This window comes from Dromiciops gliroides, chromosome 3, assembly GCF_019393635.1.
Source record: "Dromiciops gliroides isolate mDroGli1 chromosome 3, mDroGli1.pri, whole genome shotgun sequence".
NCBI lineage: Eukaryota > Metazoa > Chordata > Mammalia > Microbiotheria > Microbiotheriidae > Dromiciops > Dromiciops gliroides.
The window spans coordinates 162,919,179-162,938,238 of record NC_057863.1 but is presented as its reverse complement, the minus strand read 5'-3'; the positions used below and the strand labels follow the sequence as shown (position 1 = coordinate 162,938,238).

Sequence of the window (19,060 nt, the reverse complement as noted above, 5' to 3'; positions counted from 1 at the left end):
TTTCCCAGGTTAACACAGCTAATAAGTGTCTGAGGCCAGATTTGAACACAGGAAGATAAATTTTCCTGACTCCAGGTACTACACTTTATCCACTGCACCACCTAGCTGCCCACATAATATATTCAAAAATATGTATGATATATGCAAATATGTTATATGTGCATATGTATATATACATATGCATATGATAGGCAATGGGGAGCCATCTGACAAAGCCCTAGGAGTGGCAACACCCCTTAGACGAAGGCTTCATACACTTTTTCCACTCATGGCCCCTTTTCTCCTGAGAAAATGTATATAGATAAATAAAATAGGTATATACAACCTACTGTTGCCAAATTTTTCATGACCCCCCCACATTTAGTTACATGATCCCATATGGGGTCACAATGCATAGTTTAAGAAGCTTTGCCCTAGACTGTCAGTATTCTTCCAAAATAGCTCTCACAGCCATCATCCATGGAGGAACTTCCTGTGAAGAAGGGACCAGACTTCCTCACCAATTGTCAACCAACTACTACTACCCACAGGGCAGGAAAACCAGCCTGACTGAAGCATCAAGGCATCCTGGGAGAGAGACAGAAGGAAGGCAGCAAGCACCATGCAGGTCAGGCCACCACCACCACCACCACCACCTTGAACACCATCTCCACTCAGACCCTGATTAAGAAAGCCCAGGACCGGGGCAGCTAGGTGGCGCAGTGGATAAAGCACCGGCCCTGGATTCAGGAGTACCTGAGTTCAAATCCGGCCTCAGACACTTAACACTTACTAGCTGTGTGACCCTGGGCAAGTCACTTCACCCCAATTGCCTCACTAAAAAAAAAAAAAAAAAAAGCCCAGGACCTTGAACCCAAGAACCTGGGAATGGCAATGCATCTAGCCGTGCTCACAGCCAGAATCCTGAGAAGCAGCCCAGGTGGATATACAACCTGACAACTCCTGAGGATGCTACAGTCACATCTACACAGAAATCTTGTCACCTAAGTCTATGACACTGTGCTCTTTTCCTTTGACCTTGAAGAGATTTCTGGTCCATCATTCCGAGCAATTCTTTCCATGCTACTAGTGGCAGGGTTATCCATTTCTGGCCATTTGTGTCCAGCATTGGTTTCTTGATGCTGCTGAGGCTGTCTTGATGCTACCTTAGTTCAATGACTGATAAGCAGATCCTGGAGAACTGTGGTAGCTGATACCAGCAATGCAGATGGGGCAGAGGAGTTAGGGATATGAGATGCATAAAAGGCCATTAATAAAGAAAGAGACTGAAGAGGGCTGACAGTTTCCATAAGAGATAGGCAAGAGACCATTCCCCACTACAACTTTTGTTCATTTGCGTAGTCGATCTTGCCAGGATTCCTTTCCACCACCTCACCAACCGTGCAACTCCTTTCCCTCTTGGAGCAGGGAGTGTTGGGGGGAGGAGGAGAAGAGGCAGGAGCGTGTTGGAGTCAGTTCAAACTAGCTCTAGAGAACCAAATGTTAAATTTTCAGTGTGAGCATTTACACCTCAGAAATAACAAATGTTACAAATTAGGGCTTGATTTATTGTTTTGTTGATTTCTAAACTTAAGTGGTGAAAAAAATGTTAGTAATGCAGATGAAATTTAAAAGTGTGTCATGAGTTATTTTTTTTTTATTCTGGGTGAGTGGGTGGTTAAATATTTTGCCTGCATACCACAGGGTGGGGGGATGATGCAGTGAAGCAGTTTCTTTATAGTTCTTCTATATGACAGTTCTTTTACCATTGAGATACCACTTTAAATCACATGGTCACCAAAAAGTGGATTATCTGAGCCTATGAATCAGGCTGTCAGTCAAGGACAAGTTTCACAGATGTAGAGTGAAGGCAATGCCCAGAAAGAGTCATGTCAAGATTTTCACAATTGTCACATTTCAAATAGACCGTTTCTTTCCCCCTGTTAAATTTTGAATCAGGCCAGTAGAGGACTCCTATGGCCTTAGAGCAATCTTCAAAGTTTGAAGGTGAGCACTCTCTAGTGGGCAGTCATGATAATGCAACTATTTGGGAAGAAGCTTGGGCCGGCACAGTTGACATCCCTATTTGCTATTTGTTTGATAGTAGTGCCACCTGGTGATCAAATTGTGTAATACACTCCCCAGTTTATAATTTCTTTATTCAAGAAGTCTGACAAAGAGAATTACATTGTCTACAGACATCAGAATTAAACAAAGGATTTATCTCTTGTGGAATTTATTAAAAATGTGTAAAGTCTGTGATTATTTGTGGAGATGGAAAATAAATGCTACTTATAGAGAGTTTAGGAGTAGAAATCTACAGGGTACTTCAGAGGGAAGGAAGAAATGGATTAAGCTTAATATAGCTAATAACTCCCCTTAGTTTTCAAAGTGTTTAGAGTTGTTCTAGATTCTAGATTCTAGATTCAAATAGCCATGTTGCTGTACATTCACTATTCTGAGAAGCCTCAATATATTTTCCATGATATTGATACTAGTAAAACATCTCTTCAAATGACAGTGGCCTCCTAGAAGCTAACTGAAGTTAAAGGCTTAGTAAATCAGTCATTTATATGCTCAGTATTTCATGTTTCTATTTTCCAGGCACTGAGGATACAAACACACACACACACACAAGTCTCTACCCTCAAGGAGTTCACATTCTAATGGAGTATAGGATAGTAATTATGTGTAACTATGTAAAATGATAGGTAGACAGACAGAGATATAGTATAAATAGAAAGTAAGCTCAGAAGAAAGGTACTAGTAGTGGGGTCTGGGAATGAAAACTGAGAAAGGCCTTTTGCAAAAGATGGGATTTGATCTGATAGGCCAGGGAAGCCAAGAGGAGCTACAGGCATGGAAAACATCTAGTGAAAAGAAAAGGAATCAGAAAATGGAATATCTTGGGGGCAGTGGAATATCTTAGGTGGCGCAGTGGACAAAGCAATGGCCCTGGATTCAGGAGGACCTGACTTCAAACATGGCCTCAGACACTTGACACTTACTAACTGTGTGACCCTGGGCAAGTCACTTAACCCTCATTGCCCTGCAGAAAGAAAGAAACAAAGAAACAAAGAAAGAAACAAAGAAATGGAATATCTTATGTGAGAAACAGAAAATAGGCCAGTGTGTTGGGATCATAGAATATATAGAAGGAAGAACAGTATAAGGGGATTGGAATGGTAGGAAGGACCTAATCTGTGAATGGCTTTAAATGCCAGAGGATTTTATATTTGTTCTCAGAAAAAACAATGAAGTTTGAGGGGGAAAGGAATATGCCTTAGGAAAATCACTCTAGCAGCTGCATAGAGAGTGGATTGGAGCAGGGAGAGACTTGACACAAGGAGACCAAACAGAAGTCTATTGTTCAGGGGAGAGATGACAAAGCCCTCAGAGGATGGTCCAGGCTCTGAGTGGAAAGAAGGGGATGCATACAAGAGATGTTGTAAAGGTAGAAATGAAAAACAAAACTTAAGAGATTGGATATACAGAGTAAATGAAAGTGAGAAATCAAGGATGGCAAGGAGATTGTGAGCCTGAGTGACTGGAAGAATGGTGGTGCCCTCCAAAGTACATTTGGGAGGAAAGAGAGAAAATTTAGTTCAAGATGTCCAAAAGGTAATTGGTGATGTGAGATTAGAGAGATTAGAGTTGGATGTAAATCATCTTCATAGAGATGATACTTGCACTTACTGGAGCTAAGATCACTGAGATAGTATAGAGGGAGAAGACCTAAGACAGCCCCTTCTGGCATACAGAAAGTTGATGGACATGGCATGAAATGATCCATCCAGGAAAGACAGATGGGTAGGAGTAGAACCAGGGGATAGCAATTTCAAGAAAACCTAGAGAGAATCCAAGAGGCAAAAGTGATTGACAGTGCCATGGGCTGCAAAGGGTTCAGAAAGTATGAAGATTGGGGAAGGTGGGGAGCCATTAAGATTTGGCAATTAAGAGATTATTGGTAACTTTAGGGGAAATAGATTTAGTTGAATAATGCAGTCAGAAGCCAGATTGAAGAAGGTTTAGAAGCAAGTGAAAAAAATAGACTTGGTGTAGAAAATTTTCTTAAGTTTAGCAAGAGAAATAAAAGATGGGACCTATGCAGTAGAAAGGGTAAAATAAACAAGTCTTTTTAAGTCTGGGGGAGATATGGTTATATTCATAGAGAACAGATGGGGAGAGATTAAAAATTAGAAACAATGGAGATGATAGAGAGGACAAACTGCTAGAAAAGATAGGAAGGAATGGGGTCAAGGGTGCATGTCAAGGGGTTTGTCTTGCCAAGGAGAAGGGCCACATCATCATGTCAGTCAGAGATGAAGGAGATGAAGGAAGTTTATCTAAGTGATGTGAAATCAGGAAAAGAAAAGGGACCACTTTCAGTGAATGTTCTCAGTGTCTTTCAGCAAAGTATGAGGCAAGATCCACAGCTAAAAGGGTGGGGGCAAGGGGGGGTTGAGAAGGAATGAGGTTTAGAATTGTCCCCATAGTAAATAGGCAAGTTAATCAATTAATAATAATAGCTGACATTTAATTAGGGCTTCCCATATTTCAGGTACTCTGCTAAGTGCTTCACAATTATTTCATTTGATCCTCATGACCTAGGAGGTAGGTGCTATTAGTGTCTCCATTTTATACATGAGGAAACTGAAGCAAACAGAGGCTAAGTCATTTGCTCAAGAGGTCACAGAGCTGGTGTCTCAGGCCAAGTTTGAACCAAGTTTGGTGTCTTCCCGACACCAGGCCCTGCACTCTATCCACTATCCACCTAGTTATAAAAGCATTGCCTTACTTCAGTGCTAACTCCAGTTAAAACTATGTAATATAGGGGGCAGCTAGTGGTGCAGTGGATAAAGTACTGGCCCTGGATTCAGGAGAACCCAAGTTCAAATCTAGCCTCAGACACTTGACACTTACTAGCTGTGTGACCCTGGGCAAGTCACTTAACCCTCATTGCCCCGCCAAAAAAAAAAAAAAAACAAAAAAAAAAACTGTAATATAAATTTATATGGGCCCAGTCGACATGATTTTTACTTTTTCCACCGTTGTTCAGCAACACAAATAGAAGTAGAGGGGAATGGTGGAAGGTAAAGATATGTATATAATTTTTATAAAAGGGAGGCCTAGGCAAAGTGCTGAGAAATGTAAGCAACAGGCTGTATTCAGTGGGATTGTTAGGGGAAGCTTCATTGAAAGAGGTGGCCCCTATGTCAGGACTGGAAACTTCTTCAATGAAGAAGTGAATTACTGTGAGTCCATTCTAGGCATTGAGGGATGGTGTCGGAAGTCAACAAAAGTACAAGAACACATGGAGGGATATCTAATGAGGCAGGTACACAGCTTATGTGAATACTTTAATTCATCTTTAGCTTGAAATAAAAACCCCTAAGTTGTTTTTTTGGTGAGGCAATTGGGGTTAAGTGACTTGCCCAGAGTCACACTATCCACTGCGCCACCTAGCTGCCCCCCAAGTTATTTTCACATGAAGTATGCCACCTATCTATGCTTGCACAGTTGATTTTTTTGGAAACTAAATTCAGGACTTTGTATTTGTCACTATTTAATTTAATCCTCGCTAATTTTGACCTTCTGTAACAGCCTCTTCAAATACTGTTATCCTGATTTTGTTATCCAACTAATTGGCTATTTCTCCCAGCTAATAAAATATGAAAGTTTATATTATTTTCCAAAGTCATTGATAAGATGCTAAATGATTATAACCACAATCACTAGAACTATAGCCCTCAGTCATATACTCCATTTATAAAAGCCCATGATTAAAACTGTTGTAGTGAATACAGGGAAACAGGAATTCTAGCACTAGACTACTTCTTCAGACACTTACAAGGTGTGTAACCCTAGGTTTCTTTGAGCCTATTACCTCATCTGCAAAATGGGGATAATAACCCCAATCTCACAAAGTTGTTTTAAGGATTAAATGAAATAATGTATGTAAAGCATTCTGAGAACTTAAAGTATTATACAGATGTAAGCCACCATTAAAATACTTTCCAGTAAGGGGCTTCCTTCTCTCCTTCCAAATGAACCTTGAGACAAGGCGGGGAAAATACCCTATTTTTCACACTATTAAAGATCTCTTTTCCACTGTCCAAAAACAACAGTCCAAACAGAATGTGAATCCAGGCTTAATGTTAACCCATTTCACATGGTAGCAAGGCCTTCTGAGAATATTCAGAAGAATGCAAACATGGAGTGACAATGTCAGGGAGAAAACAATTCAGTGATGCAAAAAAATGCCACATTTCCATTGGTCTGACCAGAATGGGATGTAAATGGCATGCAACAAAACCATGGAAGATTTTAAGATCTAGATTAAAAATATAACAATGAAACATTCAAACACAAATTAGGGCTTGCTAAATTTTATTTTCTCTTTATAACAAATTCATTAGGAAATTTTATTACACCTAATTTCTCTCTTTATACAGATAGATGTATCTAGATCAAGATCTGTGATTTCATGAGCATAAATACTTCTGGTAAAGAAAATTCCTCTACCAACCCAGATCTGCAACTATTCTAAAACTTAGTTTTAAATAGTTGCCTGGGGCACCAAGAAGTTAAGTGACTTGCACTAGAGTCACACAGTCAATATGTATCAGTGACAGGACTGGAACCCAAGTCAGCATGACTCTGGGGCCAGCTCCTTATATCTATCCCCTATTTGGTTCTCGTAGCTACAGGCAGAAAAGTAGGTTATGTTTTTCTTTTCTTCCCCCTCACGTTTCTTTGTTTCCCTTTTTTTTTCTCAAACACAGATCTAGCAGTCACCGTAACCATTTGTGTTCCTTTGCCATCTTCATCACTGGAGCTGCTAGTCCCTTCTTCATTCTTCTCAGAATCATGTTGTATCATCTCCTGGAAACCTGAAGAGGCGTTATTTGGCTGCTTAGTAGGTTTTCCCCTCTTGACCTTGTTTGAAGATGTACTTTCAGAATCTTCCCCTAAAGATACATCGAATGATTCTGAGAAATAGGCTTCCCCAACAAAGCCACCTCCACCACATTTATTCTCCTGATTGGCACTAGAAAGCACTTTTCTTTTTAAATTTTGAGGTTTTTCCAATTTATTTTCTGTGGTTTTCTTCCCATTTTTGTCCTTTCTTTTTTCAAGTGATTTAGAGTCTCTCTCCATGGCAGCAGTAGCTGCTTCTATTTCACCAGCTTCTTCTTCCCTTTCTTTCCTGAGCATACATGTCACAGCTCTGTTGAGTCTCTGGCTCTTAATTCTTTTAACATGTTGTTTCTCATGTTGTATCAGCCTAAAGAAAGAATCAATGTGGAGCTGTGTCTATAAAAGAAGAAACAAAAACAAATCAGAGAAGGAGGTGATGTTTATGACTCCACATGAGGATAACGTGAACACTAGTGAATGACAACTGATTACTATTTCAGAAAATAATAATTTGCTGCCTTTCAAATGAAGTCAAGTCTATCATAGGTAGATTATCTAAAAGAGACCTTATTTTCTAGGTCCTGATTATTCACACCCCCCCCAAAAAAAGTCTTACTTTCTAGGTTTCACTGGCAGCACCTGCACTAACTCTGCTAATTAAGACCTTTGTTTATATCCACATCATCTAGCAGATGTATTCCTATTCACTCTTTCTTTGGATGTCACCTAGAAACACATTTCCTAAATCCATAGCAGTCATCCTCTCAAAAAAAAAAACACACAAAGAGTTAAATATCCCCTGGGAATAATTTATATTGGTTATATTGTTTCTCTGTGAATTCTCTTGATTACTGCTTTTAAAAAAACAAGTATGTGGTAGCATACACCTGTAATCTTTGCTACCAGGGAGACTGAGGCCACTGGACTGCTTGAGCTATAAATTTCTGAACTACAGTAGATTAAGCTAATAGTATATCTGCATTAAGTCAGCACCAACAAAGTAACTCCCTGGGAAGAGAAGACCACCAGAAGCCTAAAGAAGAGAGAACTTGCCCAAATAAAAAACAGACCAGGTCAAAGCTCCTGTGCTAATTGGTGGCAGGATCTAGCCCCTATGTAGCTGCGGCACAATTCTAGCCTAGATGAGATAGGGAGAACCAGTCTCAAAAAACCCCCAAAACCCCCAGAAAAACAACAACAAAAATAGCCCCCAAATTTAGCAAGAATTAGGGAAACACTAGATGTTAGTTCAATTACAATCTACCCAGTTATCTCATAATCTTCTTGTGAAAGACTTGTAATAATAGTAATCTCCTCTTGAAAATAACATCTGATACAGGGTAGAGCCAAGATGGCAGAGTAAAGGAAGCACTACAGCCAAGTTCTCCCAATTCTCTCCTTCAAACAACTTTAAAATAATGCCTTAAATCAAATTCTGGAGTGAGAGAACAAACAAAAGGTCAGGTTGAAACATTTTTCTAGCCCAAGACAACTCAGGTGGTTGTAAGGAGGGATCTGTGACACCACTGGAGAGGCTGGTTCAGAGACATGTGATGGCCACAACAGCTGTGGACCTTGGAAACAGTGACAGCAGCAACAGCAGCAGCTTCAGCAGCTTCAGGGGCTCTCAAGCCAGAGACAGTAAGGACATTGGACAACTGGTCAGAAAGGGATTTTAAGGGACTCTGAACTGACACTGAGCACAGAACTGGATGCTATTTGGCAACTTCATTGCCCATATGCAGTTCTGGGTCACAGTTCCAGAGTAGAAAGGGGAGCTTTTGGTCACAAAGTATCAAAGGCCCTTTCTAGGAAAGGACCAGAATGCAGACCAGGAGAGAAGTGACCACACCTCTCCCCAGATCATACCATCTTGGAAGCACTGAAGATTTACAAACCTCCAGAATTAGCTCTAAAAACAGAAGCTTAAAAAGCCTGAAGCTTGGTAAAGTGCCTCTTCCTTCACTGCCTCAGGTGAACAGAGCCCAAATTAAACATAAAGCACAAAGTCAAGAAATAGGCTAGAAAACAATGAGTGAGCAACAACAAAAAAGAACATGACCACTAAAAACTACTACGGTGACAGGGAAGATCAAGAAACAAACTCAGAAGAAGATAATGATGTCAAAACATCTACAATCAAAGCCTAAAAGGAAAAAAATATATAAATTGGGCACAAGCCAAACAAGAATTCCCAGAAGACCTAAAAAATCATTTTGAAAATAAAATGACAATGGTAGAGGAAAATTTTGTAAAATAAGAGCAATACAGGAAAATGATAAAAAGACAATTAAGAGCTTGTTAAAAGACGCACAAAAAAATACCAAAAATAACACCTTAAAAAAATTTGGCCAAATGGAAAAAGAGGTGTAATACTTCACTGAAGAAAAGAATGCCTTAAAAAGCAGAAATGGCCAAATGGAAAAAAGAGAAACAAAAGCTTATTGAAGAAAATAATCAAGCATTCCTTATGAAAAGACTAGAGATGAATAAAAAATTTGGCCTTCAAATATAAATACAAAATACAAAACTCAAACATAAACACGAAAGACAAATCATAAGTGACTCTAAAAGGTCAAACTGTTTATATTCCTATATGGGAAGATAATACGTGTAATACCTAAGAACTTTATCATCATCAGGGCAGTCAGGAGGGAAAATAAATAGAAGGCATAGGATTAAGCTGATTACATTGGGATGATCTCCCAAAAAAAAAAAAAAAAAAGAACTAGATGGGCAAGAAAGAGGGATACACTGGGAGAAGAGGAAAAGAAGAAGTGGGGAAAATGATCTCACATAACAAAGACATGCAAGGAAAATGGGTGGGTGAGGAAACAATGCTTGAACCTCACTGTCATCTAAATTGGTTCAAAGATAGAAGAATAAACACACACACACAGTTAGATATAGAAATCTATCTTAACCAGCAGGGAAACTGGAGGGGAAGGGTATAAGGGGGCTGATTAAAGGAAGCAGTCAGAAGCAAAATGGACTTTTAAGGAAGGACAGGATAAAAATAGAGAAAGATAAACAGAAAAAAATAGGATGTATGGAAAATCACAGTAAGTAATCATAACTGTGAACATGACTGGAATGAACTCACCCATAAAACAAAAGCAGAAGAACAGATTAGAAACCAGAACCCAACAATATGTTGTTTACAAGAAATACTCTTAAAATAAAAAGATACACACAGATTAAAATGAGGAGCTGGTGCACAATCTATTATGCTTCAGCTAAAATAAAAAAGTCAAGAGTAGCAATCATGATCTCAAACAAAACAAAAGCAAAAACAGATCTAATTAAAAGAAATAAGCAGGAAAACTGCATCTTGCTAAAAGACAATGACATATTCACCAAATGGTATAGCATCCAAACTCTTAAAGGAAAAGTTAAATGAGTTACAGGAAGAAATAGAGAATAAAACTAAATTAAAGCAAATACTGGAAGTATTTTGCCCAATTGCATGACAAATCTTACTGAAATGGATAAATATTTACAAAAATATAAATTGCTTAGATTAGAATAAGAGAACATATTTACAAAATATTTTTCACACAAAGACATTTCCAAACTGGAAAATGTTAATTACTCATGAGTAGACTGTAATAAAAATGACTATTTTCCCTAATTTACTTATTCAGTGCCAAACCAAACTACCAAAGAATTATTTTATAAAGCTAGAAAAAATAATAATAAAATTCCTCTGGCAGAACAAAAGGTCAAGAATACCAAGTGAATCAATGGAAGAAAATGTGAAGGAAAGTAGCCTAGTAGTACCAAATTTCAAACCATATTACAAAGCAATAATCATCAAACCAATTTGGTACCGGCAAAGAAATAGACTGGTGGATCAGTGAAATATATTAGGTACATAATGCACAATGGTAAATAACCATAGTAACCTAGTGTTTGATAAACCCAAAGATCCATGCTTTGGGGCTAAAAATTCACCATCTGATAAGAATTGCTGGAAAAACTGGAAAAGTTTGACAGAAATTAGGCATAGGCCAACATCTCATACCATATACCAAAATGGGTAAATGATTTAAAAATAAAGAGTGATATCCTTAGCAAAAAGGTGAACATGGAAAAATCAAATCTATGGATAAGAGAAGATTTTATGATCAAACAAATGAAAAAGAGAATCACAGAAAGAAAAATGGATACTTTTGATTAAATTAGAAAGGTTTTGTACAAACAAAATCAAAGCAGCCACGATTAGAAGGAAAGCAAAAAACTTGGGGGAGGAGAGGATAGGAAGGGGAGAATTTACATCAAGTTTCTCTGAGGCCTCATTTCTCAAATACATAGAGAACTGAGTCAAACTTATAAAAATGAGTCATTCCCCAACTGACAAATGGTCATGGATATGAAAATATTCAGAAAAAGAAATCAAACTATCTATAGTGGAATGAAAAATGCTCTAAATCACTACTGATTAAAGAAATGCAAATTAAAACAAGTCTGAGGTACCACTTCACATCTATCAGATTGGCTAACATGATGGAAAAGGAAAATGATAAATGCTGAAGGGGATGTGGAAAAATTGGAACAGTAATGCACTGTTGGTAGAACTGTGAACTGGTCCAATCATTCTGGAAAGCAATTTGGAACTATGTCCAAAAAGCTATAAAACTATACATGCCCTTTGACCCAGCAATACAACTACTAGGTCTGTATTCCAAAAAGTTCAAAGAAAAGAGAAAAGAACCTATATGTACAAAATTATTTACAGCACCTCTTTATGTGGTGGCAAAGTACTGAAAATTGAGAGGATGTCCATAAACTGGGGAGTGGCTAAACAAGGTGTATTGTGGCATGTGACTACTGGAAAACTACTGCTTCATAAGAAATGGCAAGCTGGATGGTCTCAGAAAAACCAGGGAATACTAATATGAACTAACAACATGAAGTGGGCAGAACCAGGAGAATATTGTATATAGTAACAGTAATATCATAAAAGTGATCGAATGTGAAAAACTAATGAGTTACTCTGATTAAGACAATGATCCAAATTAAAAAAAAAAAAATGCTAACCTCCAAAATGAGAAGTGAACTGAGTACAAAATCGTAGTGTACTTATTCACTCTATTTTTGTTGTTTTTTTTTCTTTTTTTGCAGCATGGATAATGTGTACATGTTTTGTATGACTTTACATGCACAATTAATAGCATACTGCTTACACCCTCAATGAAATGGGTGAGGGTGGGAGGGAGAAAATCTGGAATTCAAATTTTAATTTTTTTTTTTTAACAGGGCAATGGGGTTAAGTGACTTGCCCAGGGTCACACAGCTAGTAAGTGTCAAGTGTCTGAGGCCGGATTTGAACTCAGGAACTCCTGAATCCAGGGCCAGTGCTTTATCCACTGCGCCACCTAGCCACCCCTGGAATTCAAATTTTAAAAAACTGAATCCTAAAAATAACTTTTTTAAAAGAGGGAAATAAAATGAATGTTAAAAATAAATAACTTAAGAAAAAAGAATTATAGAAAATAATATGTAAATGAATCAAGCCACAATTATGATTTGATTTTAAGTAAAGTTATCTTAAAAAGTCTCAGGCTAGAAAGCTCCACTTTTGATAAACAGCTCCTTGTTAAGAGTATGGAGGCCAAGATAGATTCCTAAGACATCTACATGGGATGATGTTAGGGGTCATTGACAAGATCCCCCTTTTCATACAAATTTCCACTTCTCAGGAAGTAGATTATGTTTCTGCTTCTCTGGGCCTAAATTTGTTCATTTGTAAAATCAGGGGACTGAACCAGATGATCATAAAGGTATATTTGAATTATAAATCTTATGGTATTATGAATATAAATACAATTGGGCAGGTTAATACGCTAAGTCACTAATATGATGATATGCATTAATTTAGCAAATTAATTTCCCCTGAATGAAGACAAAGGGAACCTGGGAAAAATAGATAGCAGAAAAATATAATGTGCTTCCCAATTCTGTGTAAAGCCAGCCCTGAACAACTGCAGGGTTTCCAATGTGTTCTTATATAATTTATTCATAATTTTTGGATAGGGACCAAGCCTGTAAATTCATTTGTACGTGGAACTCCCAGGTGAGGAAAATTCCCAATATATCAAAGCAGGGCTCCATCTTCTTTGCAACTTACCATCTTAGAGAGTTGCCTAGAGCAACCATTGTCAAACTCAAATAGAAATGGATCCTTACCAATCCTTAGAAAACCACAAATTAACAGCATCTATGCCGTACTGTATTTTGATTTATTTTATTATGCATTTCCCAGTTACATTTTAATCTGTTTGGCCTGAGGTTTGACACTTCTGGCTTAGAACACTGAAAGATTAAGTGACTTGTCCAACATCATTTAGGATGTATCAGAAGCCAGAAAGTCTTCCTGGCTCCAAGTCCAACTCTCTACCCACAATGCAACACCACCTCGGGTAGTCAATGAAATTATGCAGAACAGTAAATTGATGTTTTTATCAATTTAGAAATTAATATAGTCCTTTAGGGCTGATTTCATCTTTCCAATCACAGTTAAGAAACAGTTAAATAGTCCATCATTACCTGATGTGTATTCAGCTGTTTTAGTACAGGTAACAAAGATTCATCTGTCTTTGTTCTGTTCCAGCCAAAATAACGCTGACAAAACATGCAGGTTGTTAAGGTTTTATATTCCTTTAATTTTTTTTTTTACACAGAATGATGGTTGTTGTTTGTCCTTCATCCTTTTTTTCCCCTGGGGCAATGAAGGTTAAGTGACTTGCCCAGGATCACAAAGCTAGTAAATGTCAAGTGTCTAAGGCCATATTTGAACTCAGGTCCTCCTGAATCCAGGGCCATTGCTTTATCCACTGTGCCACCTAGCAGCCCCCATTTGTCCTTCATTCTTGAAAAGGACCATGACAAATGTCATGGCTTGCAATTAACTGAATTTAAGTGATGAAGGGTTGTGCAATGTCACCAGTCTCACCCCTCCTGAGTCACCGGGGTCCAGTGGCAAAATATATTATTAGGACAACTGGAAATGGTCCCAGATGCAGTGGGAGACCTTTGCTTTTTAAACTAAGGCCTTTCACAAGTCTTTATGTTTTTTAACAACTAAGTGATCAAGAGGAGCCCCTACAATATCAAATGACAATCATATCTTAAAATAACAAATATTATATTTTAAAATAACAAATTACAATTATATTTTAAAATGCATAATTTGTAAAACTACAATAGTAAGGTCAAGAAATAAATAAGCCCGTTAAGTATTATACCAAATAAAAGTTATCTGGCATCATTTTCTACCTAATATCTTTTCAAATAAAAGAAATCCAATTAAATAAAAACTATTTCAGAATACAGATTTTCCATTAAAGAAAAGTAAAACCAAGCAAATTTCTACAAGGAATGACAGACTTGTTTGTATCAATCTTTCTCTAAGAATTAACAATCCAGTGCTGATGACAAGCTTCCTTTGAATTTCCAATTGTCCCCTTGAGGAATGTTTCCTTTAATGCTCCCCAAGTACACTTTACAAATATAAACAATATACTAGAGACAAATTGTTTGTTGGCATTTGTTATGGCTTGTATAACAATGATTAGTAAAATGAATAATGTCCCTATTCTTTATAACTGATAACAAAATGAATAACTCATCATATTTCATTGGGTCAATAGCCATTAGCTCATATGCATACTAGTCAGGTTCATAAATAGAGGTCCTGGATTCAAATTCTAGCTCTGGTATTTACTACCTGGGTGACCTTGGACAACAGGTCATTTAACTTTCTGCGCTTCAGTTTTCTTCATGTGTAAAAAGGAGTTGATCTCGATGACATTCTGAGGATACTTTCACTTTTTCTTTTTTTTTTTTTGTGAGGCAATTGGGATTAAGTGACTTGCCCAGGGTCACACAGCTAGTAAGTGTTAAGTGTCTGAGGCTGGACTTGAACTCAGGTCCTCCTGACTCCAGGGCCAGTGCTCTATTCACTGCGCCACCTAGCTGCCCCAATACTTTCACTTCTAAACTGATGATACTATGAACAATTTCAAAGCCTAGTAAGAAGAAGAAATAAATCAGCCAGATGAATCCAATATAGACATCTGGTACCATTTTCTTCCTAATACCATTACACTGTTGTAAACATTTATGTCCCTAATTGATCACTATTCCTTTTCCCAGGGAGGTACATCAATACAAAACAAAACATGACCAAATTAGCATTTTCTACTCTTTCAGAATAAACTGTACTTAGCCTGAATAAGCATAATCACATCTACAACTGCAATAAGACTTCCAATGTTTAATAACGAAGGTACCTATTTTGCAGTAAGATTAGAATCTTAAGTAAAAATTCAAAGAAAACGGATATAGGTTCACTTCCTACAGATTTGACATATCTAAAATTACAAAATAAAATCAAATAAAAATTTGATTCATGGTTCCTTTTGTTATATGTTAAGCAGTAAAAGGATATTCTCTAATTTTTTCAAGATCTGGTTTTCCCCACAAGAATGCTCCTTTTGAATCATCCACCACAGGTTTCAGGTAAGCTTCTGCAACAGCTGGGTTAGGGAAACCAGGAGAAAGTTGTAATTGTCGCAATTTCTTTTTCACCTTGGTGTCATGGGGATTGGGTCTTATTTTCTTAGTCTTTTGAGCTTCATTCCACCATTCTCTGAAGAATAAAGAAAAATAGTCTCCATAAAACACTCAATAAATCACAGCCTCTTTTTTTGTTTGCAGGGCAATGAGGGTTAAGTGACTTTCCCAGGGTCACACAACTAAGTGTCAAGTGTCTGAGGCCGGAGTTGAACTCAGTATTTTTATTAGCATTTTTTAAATTTTATTTTCCTCTTCAAATCCAAATTCTCTCCTTCTCTCTAGCCTTCCCCCACCCACTGAGAAAGCATGAAATACAATACCCATTACACACACATATTTCCATATTCATAATATATTTATTCTCTCCCCCATAATACTGAGGGGGAAAAAATCAAGAAAAATATATTTGTATACAAGAGGTCTCATTTTGCCATCTCAGATTTTATTTATCCTCTCTTTGGGCAGTGCTTAAAGACATCTACATTTCACTCTGTGTAGCAAGGTGGGAATCTAAAATAAGAGGCAACATTTGTCTAGCTCTTCTTATCCAATAACAAACATGCTTACCTCCCAAACCCAACATAAGACAAGCACTGGGCAGGAATTAAAATGTTTGCTAACTGAAAGGAAAACACAAAATCATCGTTCAATCACTTTGTAAATTATCTCTCTGCCAATATCTGCCTTCCTTATTAACGTGATAGTATATGTGATCTGATAACTTCATACACAAGTTTCCACTAATGTGCTTTGTGATTAAGGGATTTTCAATCACAAATAAGATAATATGTATTTAAATTCATTAGTGAAATTTAACCTATACTACATTTATAAAATTTAATCATTAATAAAACATATTCCCTGTATAAGAGTATAAATAACAAAAGGAGAAAGAAGGGAATGGTACAGTAAAAAGAGGCATGGCTTTGGGGTTTGAGGGCCTGGGCTTGAAGCCTGGCACCACCATTTATTGCCTGTAGCCTTAGGCAAATCATCTTACTCTTCAGGTCTTGTTTTCTCATCAATAAAATGGGGGGGGGGGGCCGGTCTAAATGATTTCTAACAGCCCTTCAAGCTTTATAGTATTTTTTTTCAATCTGCTAATTTAGAAAGCTAAAGACTGAGGTAGAGTGGCAGTGCATAATTACTATCTCCCTTTACAAAAGGAAAACAGGAAATTAAACTCTCTTAAAGGTTAAAATATTAAAATGTATCAATTTAGGTGAAATTGAAACTAAAGCTATAGATAACAATTAACATATACATTAGACTTTAAAACAAAACCAAAAAACTTAAATTCCTGCTACGTAAAGTCTATTATAAATAGTAAAATTTTCTCATGTAATTAGGTCAGAAAGTTTGAAAAGTGATATAAGATTCCAGCCCATTTCTTTCTAGTATAGTTGGTTTTTAAACAGATGCTCCATTATAAGGATGAGAGGGAATTTGAAAGTAAACCAATTATCTTCCTATTTAAGCAGAAAGGAAAATGGTTTCAAGTCAATAACCATCCTGTCAAGATTACATTACATGACAATTAGTCAACATCTAGGCTATTTATCTAACGGATTAACAATTTCAGAAGAAAAATGGAAATTAAAATCATTAAAAGGAAATAAAAACTTGAACATAACAGATGGAAAATGTCTTGAAAGTTCTTTTAAGAATTTCTTAAAAGGTATTTACTTTTTAAGTAAAATAGGACACTCATGGAATAACACAGTAAAACATACTCAATGAGACACTAAATTGTAAAAAATCTGATACTGCTCTATCTATAATGTTAAAATGTTAAAATTCTCAAAGAGTAAAAATACAAAATAATAACAAACGACAACAATAATGGTTTACATTTCTATGGCTTGTTAAGGCTTATAAAGTGTTTTCCTCACAAAAACACTGAGATGAGACATATAATTATCCCTATTTTATAGAGTAAGAAGTTCAGAGAAATAGTGATCCATCTATAACAACTAGACCTCCATTAGTTTCAGAGCTAAGACTTGATTCTCGGCCTTTTGACTTTAAATTCAATGATCTTTATATTAAAACACACTGAAGAAAAGTGTTCCAAAGTAGTAGTGGAAGTATGCCATAGATATTCAGTAGTAGACCACTAAAAGCAAAAACTTCTGTATAGAACACAGAACCCTAGAATTTTAGGTCTGGATGAGAGGTATGAGATAAATAAAGAAACCTAAAGTCTACTAGTCAAAAATTCCAGGTTCAACTTTTATTCCTAATAATCCAAAAACCTTCATATGTTTTAAAGGTTGATTCAGTATAAGATGAGATCTGATATAAAGTGACATTAGTCATGGATCTTTAAAATAAACTACACACATTTGGCTACCTAATACAAATCTTTTTTTTTTTCCTAGTACAAATCTTAAGAGTCACATACATTCCTGATTCTGTGTGCTGCAGACAGCCTGACACTGCTCTAAAAACTAGAGGCCTATCAGTCTAGGAGATGCTAAATTCTACCACTAGACACACTGGCTCTCCCAAATGACATGCAGCAAAAGGAAGGAAAGTCAGCCTGTATGGAGAGAGAAATTCCCTAGGCCATTACACACCAGAGGCTAATTTGTGCATTGTGATATTCCTCAAGATAAAAAATGCTGGTCCTCCCACATAGAACCTCCTTCCCTCCTTCCCTCATACACACACATGTAGAATGACATAAACAATGCCTCTTTGGGACCTTCAATCCAAACAAGGACACCTCCCCCTCTTATCTCTGGATAATAGTAATCTTTGAGGATTTCATTATGCAACACTAGTTATGCTTGTATTCTCAATGTTCCCTCTCTTTTTAGTTAAATATTATCAATAAAAAGTCTTACATAGGATTTTATTTAAAAAAAAATAAAGCACACTGAATGAGTACTCACGAAAATTTTAAGAGAGGCTCTAAGCCATGCCCAGGAAATTCGTTGAGAATTTCCATGGCTGTTACACAGCCAACAGTGGGTATCCCTTCTGTGTAATCACTTCCAAGCAAATAGGCCAAATTAATCAATTTGCTCCGGTCTAATCCTATAGAGTAAGAGACATCAATCAATTAATATGTATTAAACTCCTACTATGTGCCAGACATTCTGCTAAGCATTGCCATATTTCTTCAAAGTATCGATTTATTTACCATTTTAAAATAGAAGTTACTGACCAAATAAACATTTTTAGATTATTTAAAAAGAGGTTAACTATTAATTCCTGGTATATCAGCTCCAAAGCTATAGGGTTCAGAGGATTAACATAACTAACATAATTAAACTGTTCCCCTAATTCTACCATCTTTGCCCTCTACCTAGGTCTGTTAGTCTTCTAAACATGACCCCCATGTTTCCTACTATCTAACCAGCCAATTATTTAAGCTGAAATAAGAGCCTGAATATTCTCATTTTCCAATTTTTTCTTAAATCTAGTTCCAAACACTATGATCATGGGTGTATGAATATATGAAAGTTTATACACACAATGCCACCATTAACACTAGGTCATCACATTGGTCCTCAGAAAGTAAATTACATTTAAAGATTGAAGACTTTTTTAGAATGCAATCTGTTTAAACTCT

At 36.8% G+C, this 19,060-nt stretch overlaps 1 protein-coding gene across 3 annotated transcripts in view; it reads right to left on the bottom strand.

Moving 5' to 3' along the window:
* Window positions 1-6,361: 6,361 nt before the first annotated feature.
* ERCC5 (ERCC excision repair 5, endonuclease) overlaps window positions 6,362-19,060 on the bottom strand; it is a 30,138-nt gene continuing 17,439 nt past the window's right edge. For 2 of the 3 annotated variants that reach the window (XM_043993143.1, XM_043993144.1), the window contains 4 exons: window positions 18,378-18,522; window positions 15,353-15,553; window positions 13,450-13,534; window positions 6,362-7,296 (listed from right to left, as the gene is read on the bottom strand). In XM_043993143.1, the coding sequence (XP_043849078.1) occupies window positions 6,703-7,296; window positions 13,450-13,534; window positions 15,353-15,553; window positions 18,378-18,522 (1,025 nt within the window). In that variant the 3' untranslated portion in view covers window positions 6,362-6,702. The remainder of the gene's footprint in view (window positions 7,297-13,449; window positions 13,535-15,352; window positions 15,554-18,377; window positions 18,523-19,060) is intronic. The other variant, XM_043993145.1, reaches the window with a different exon arrangement.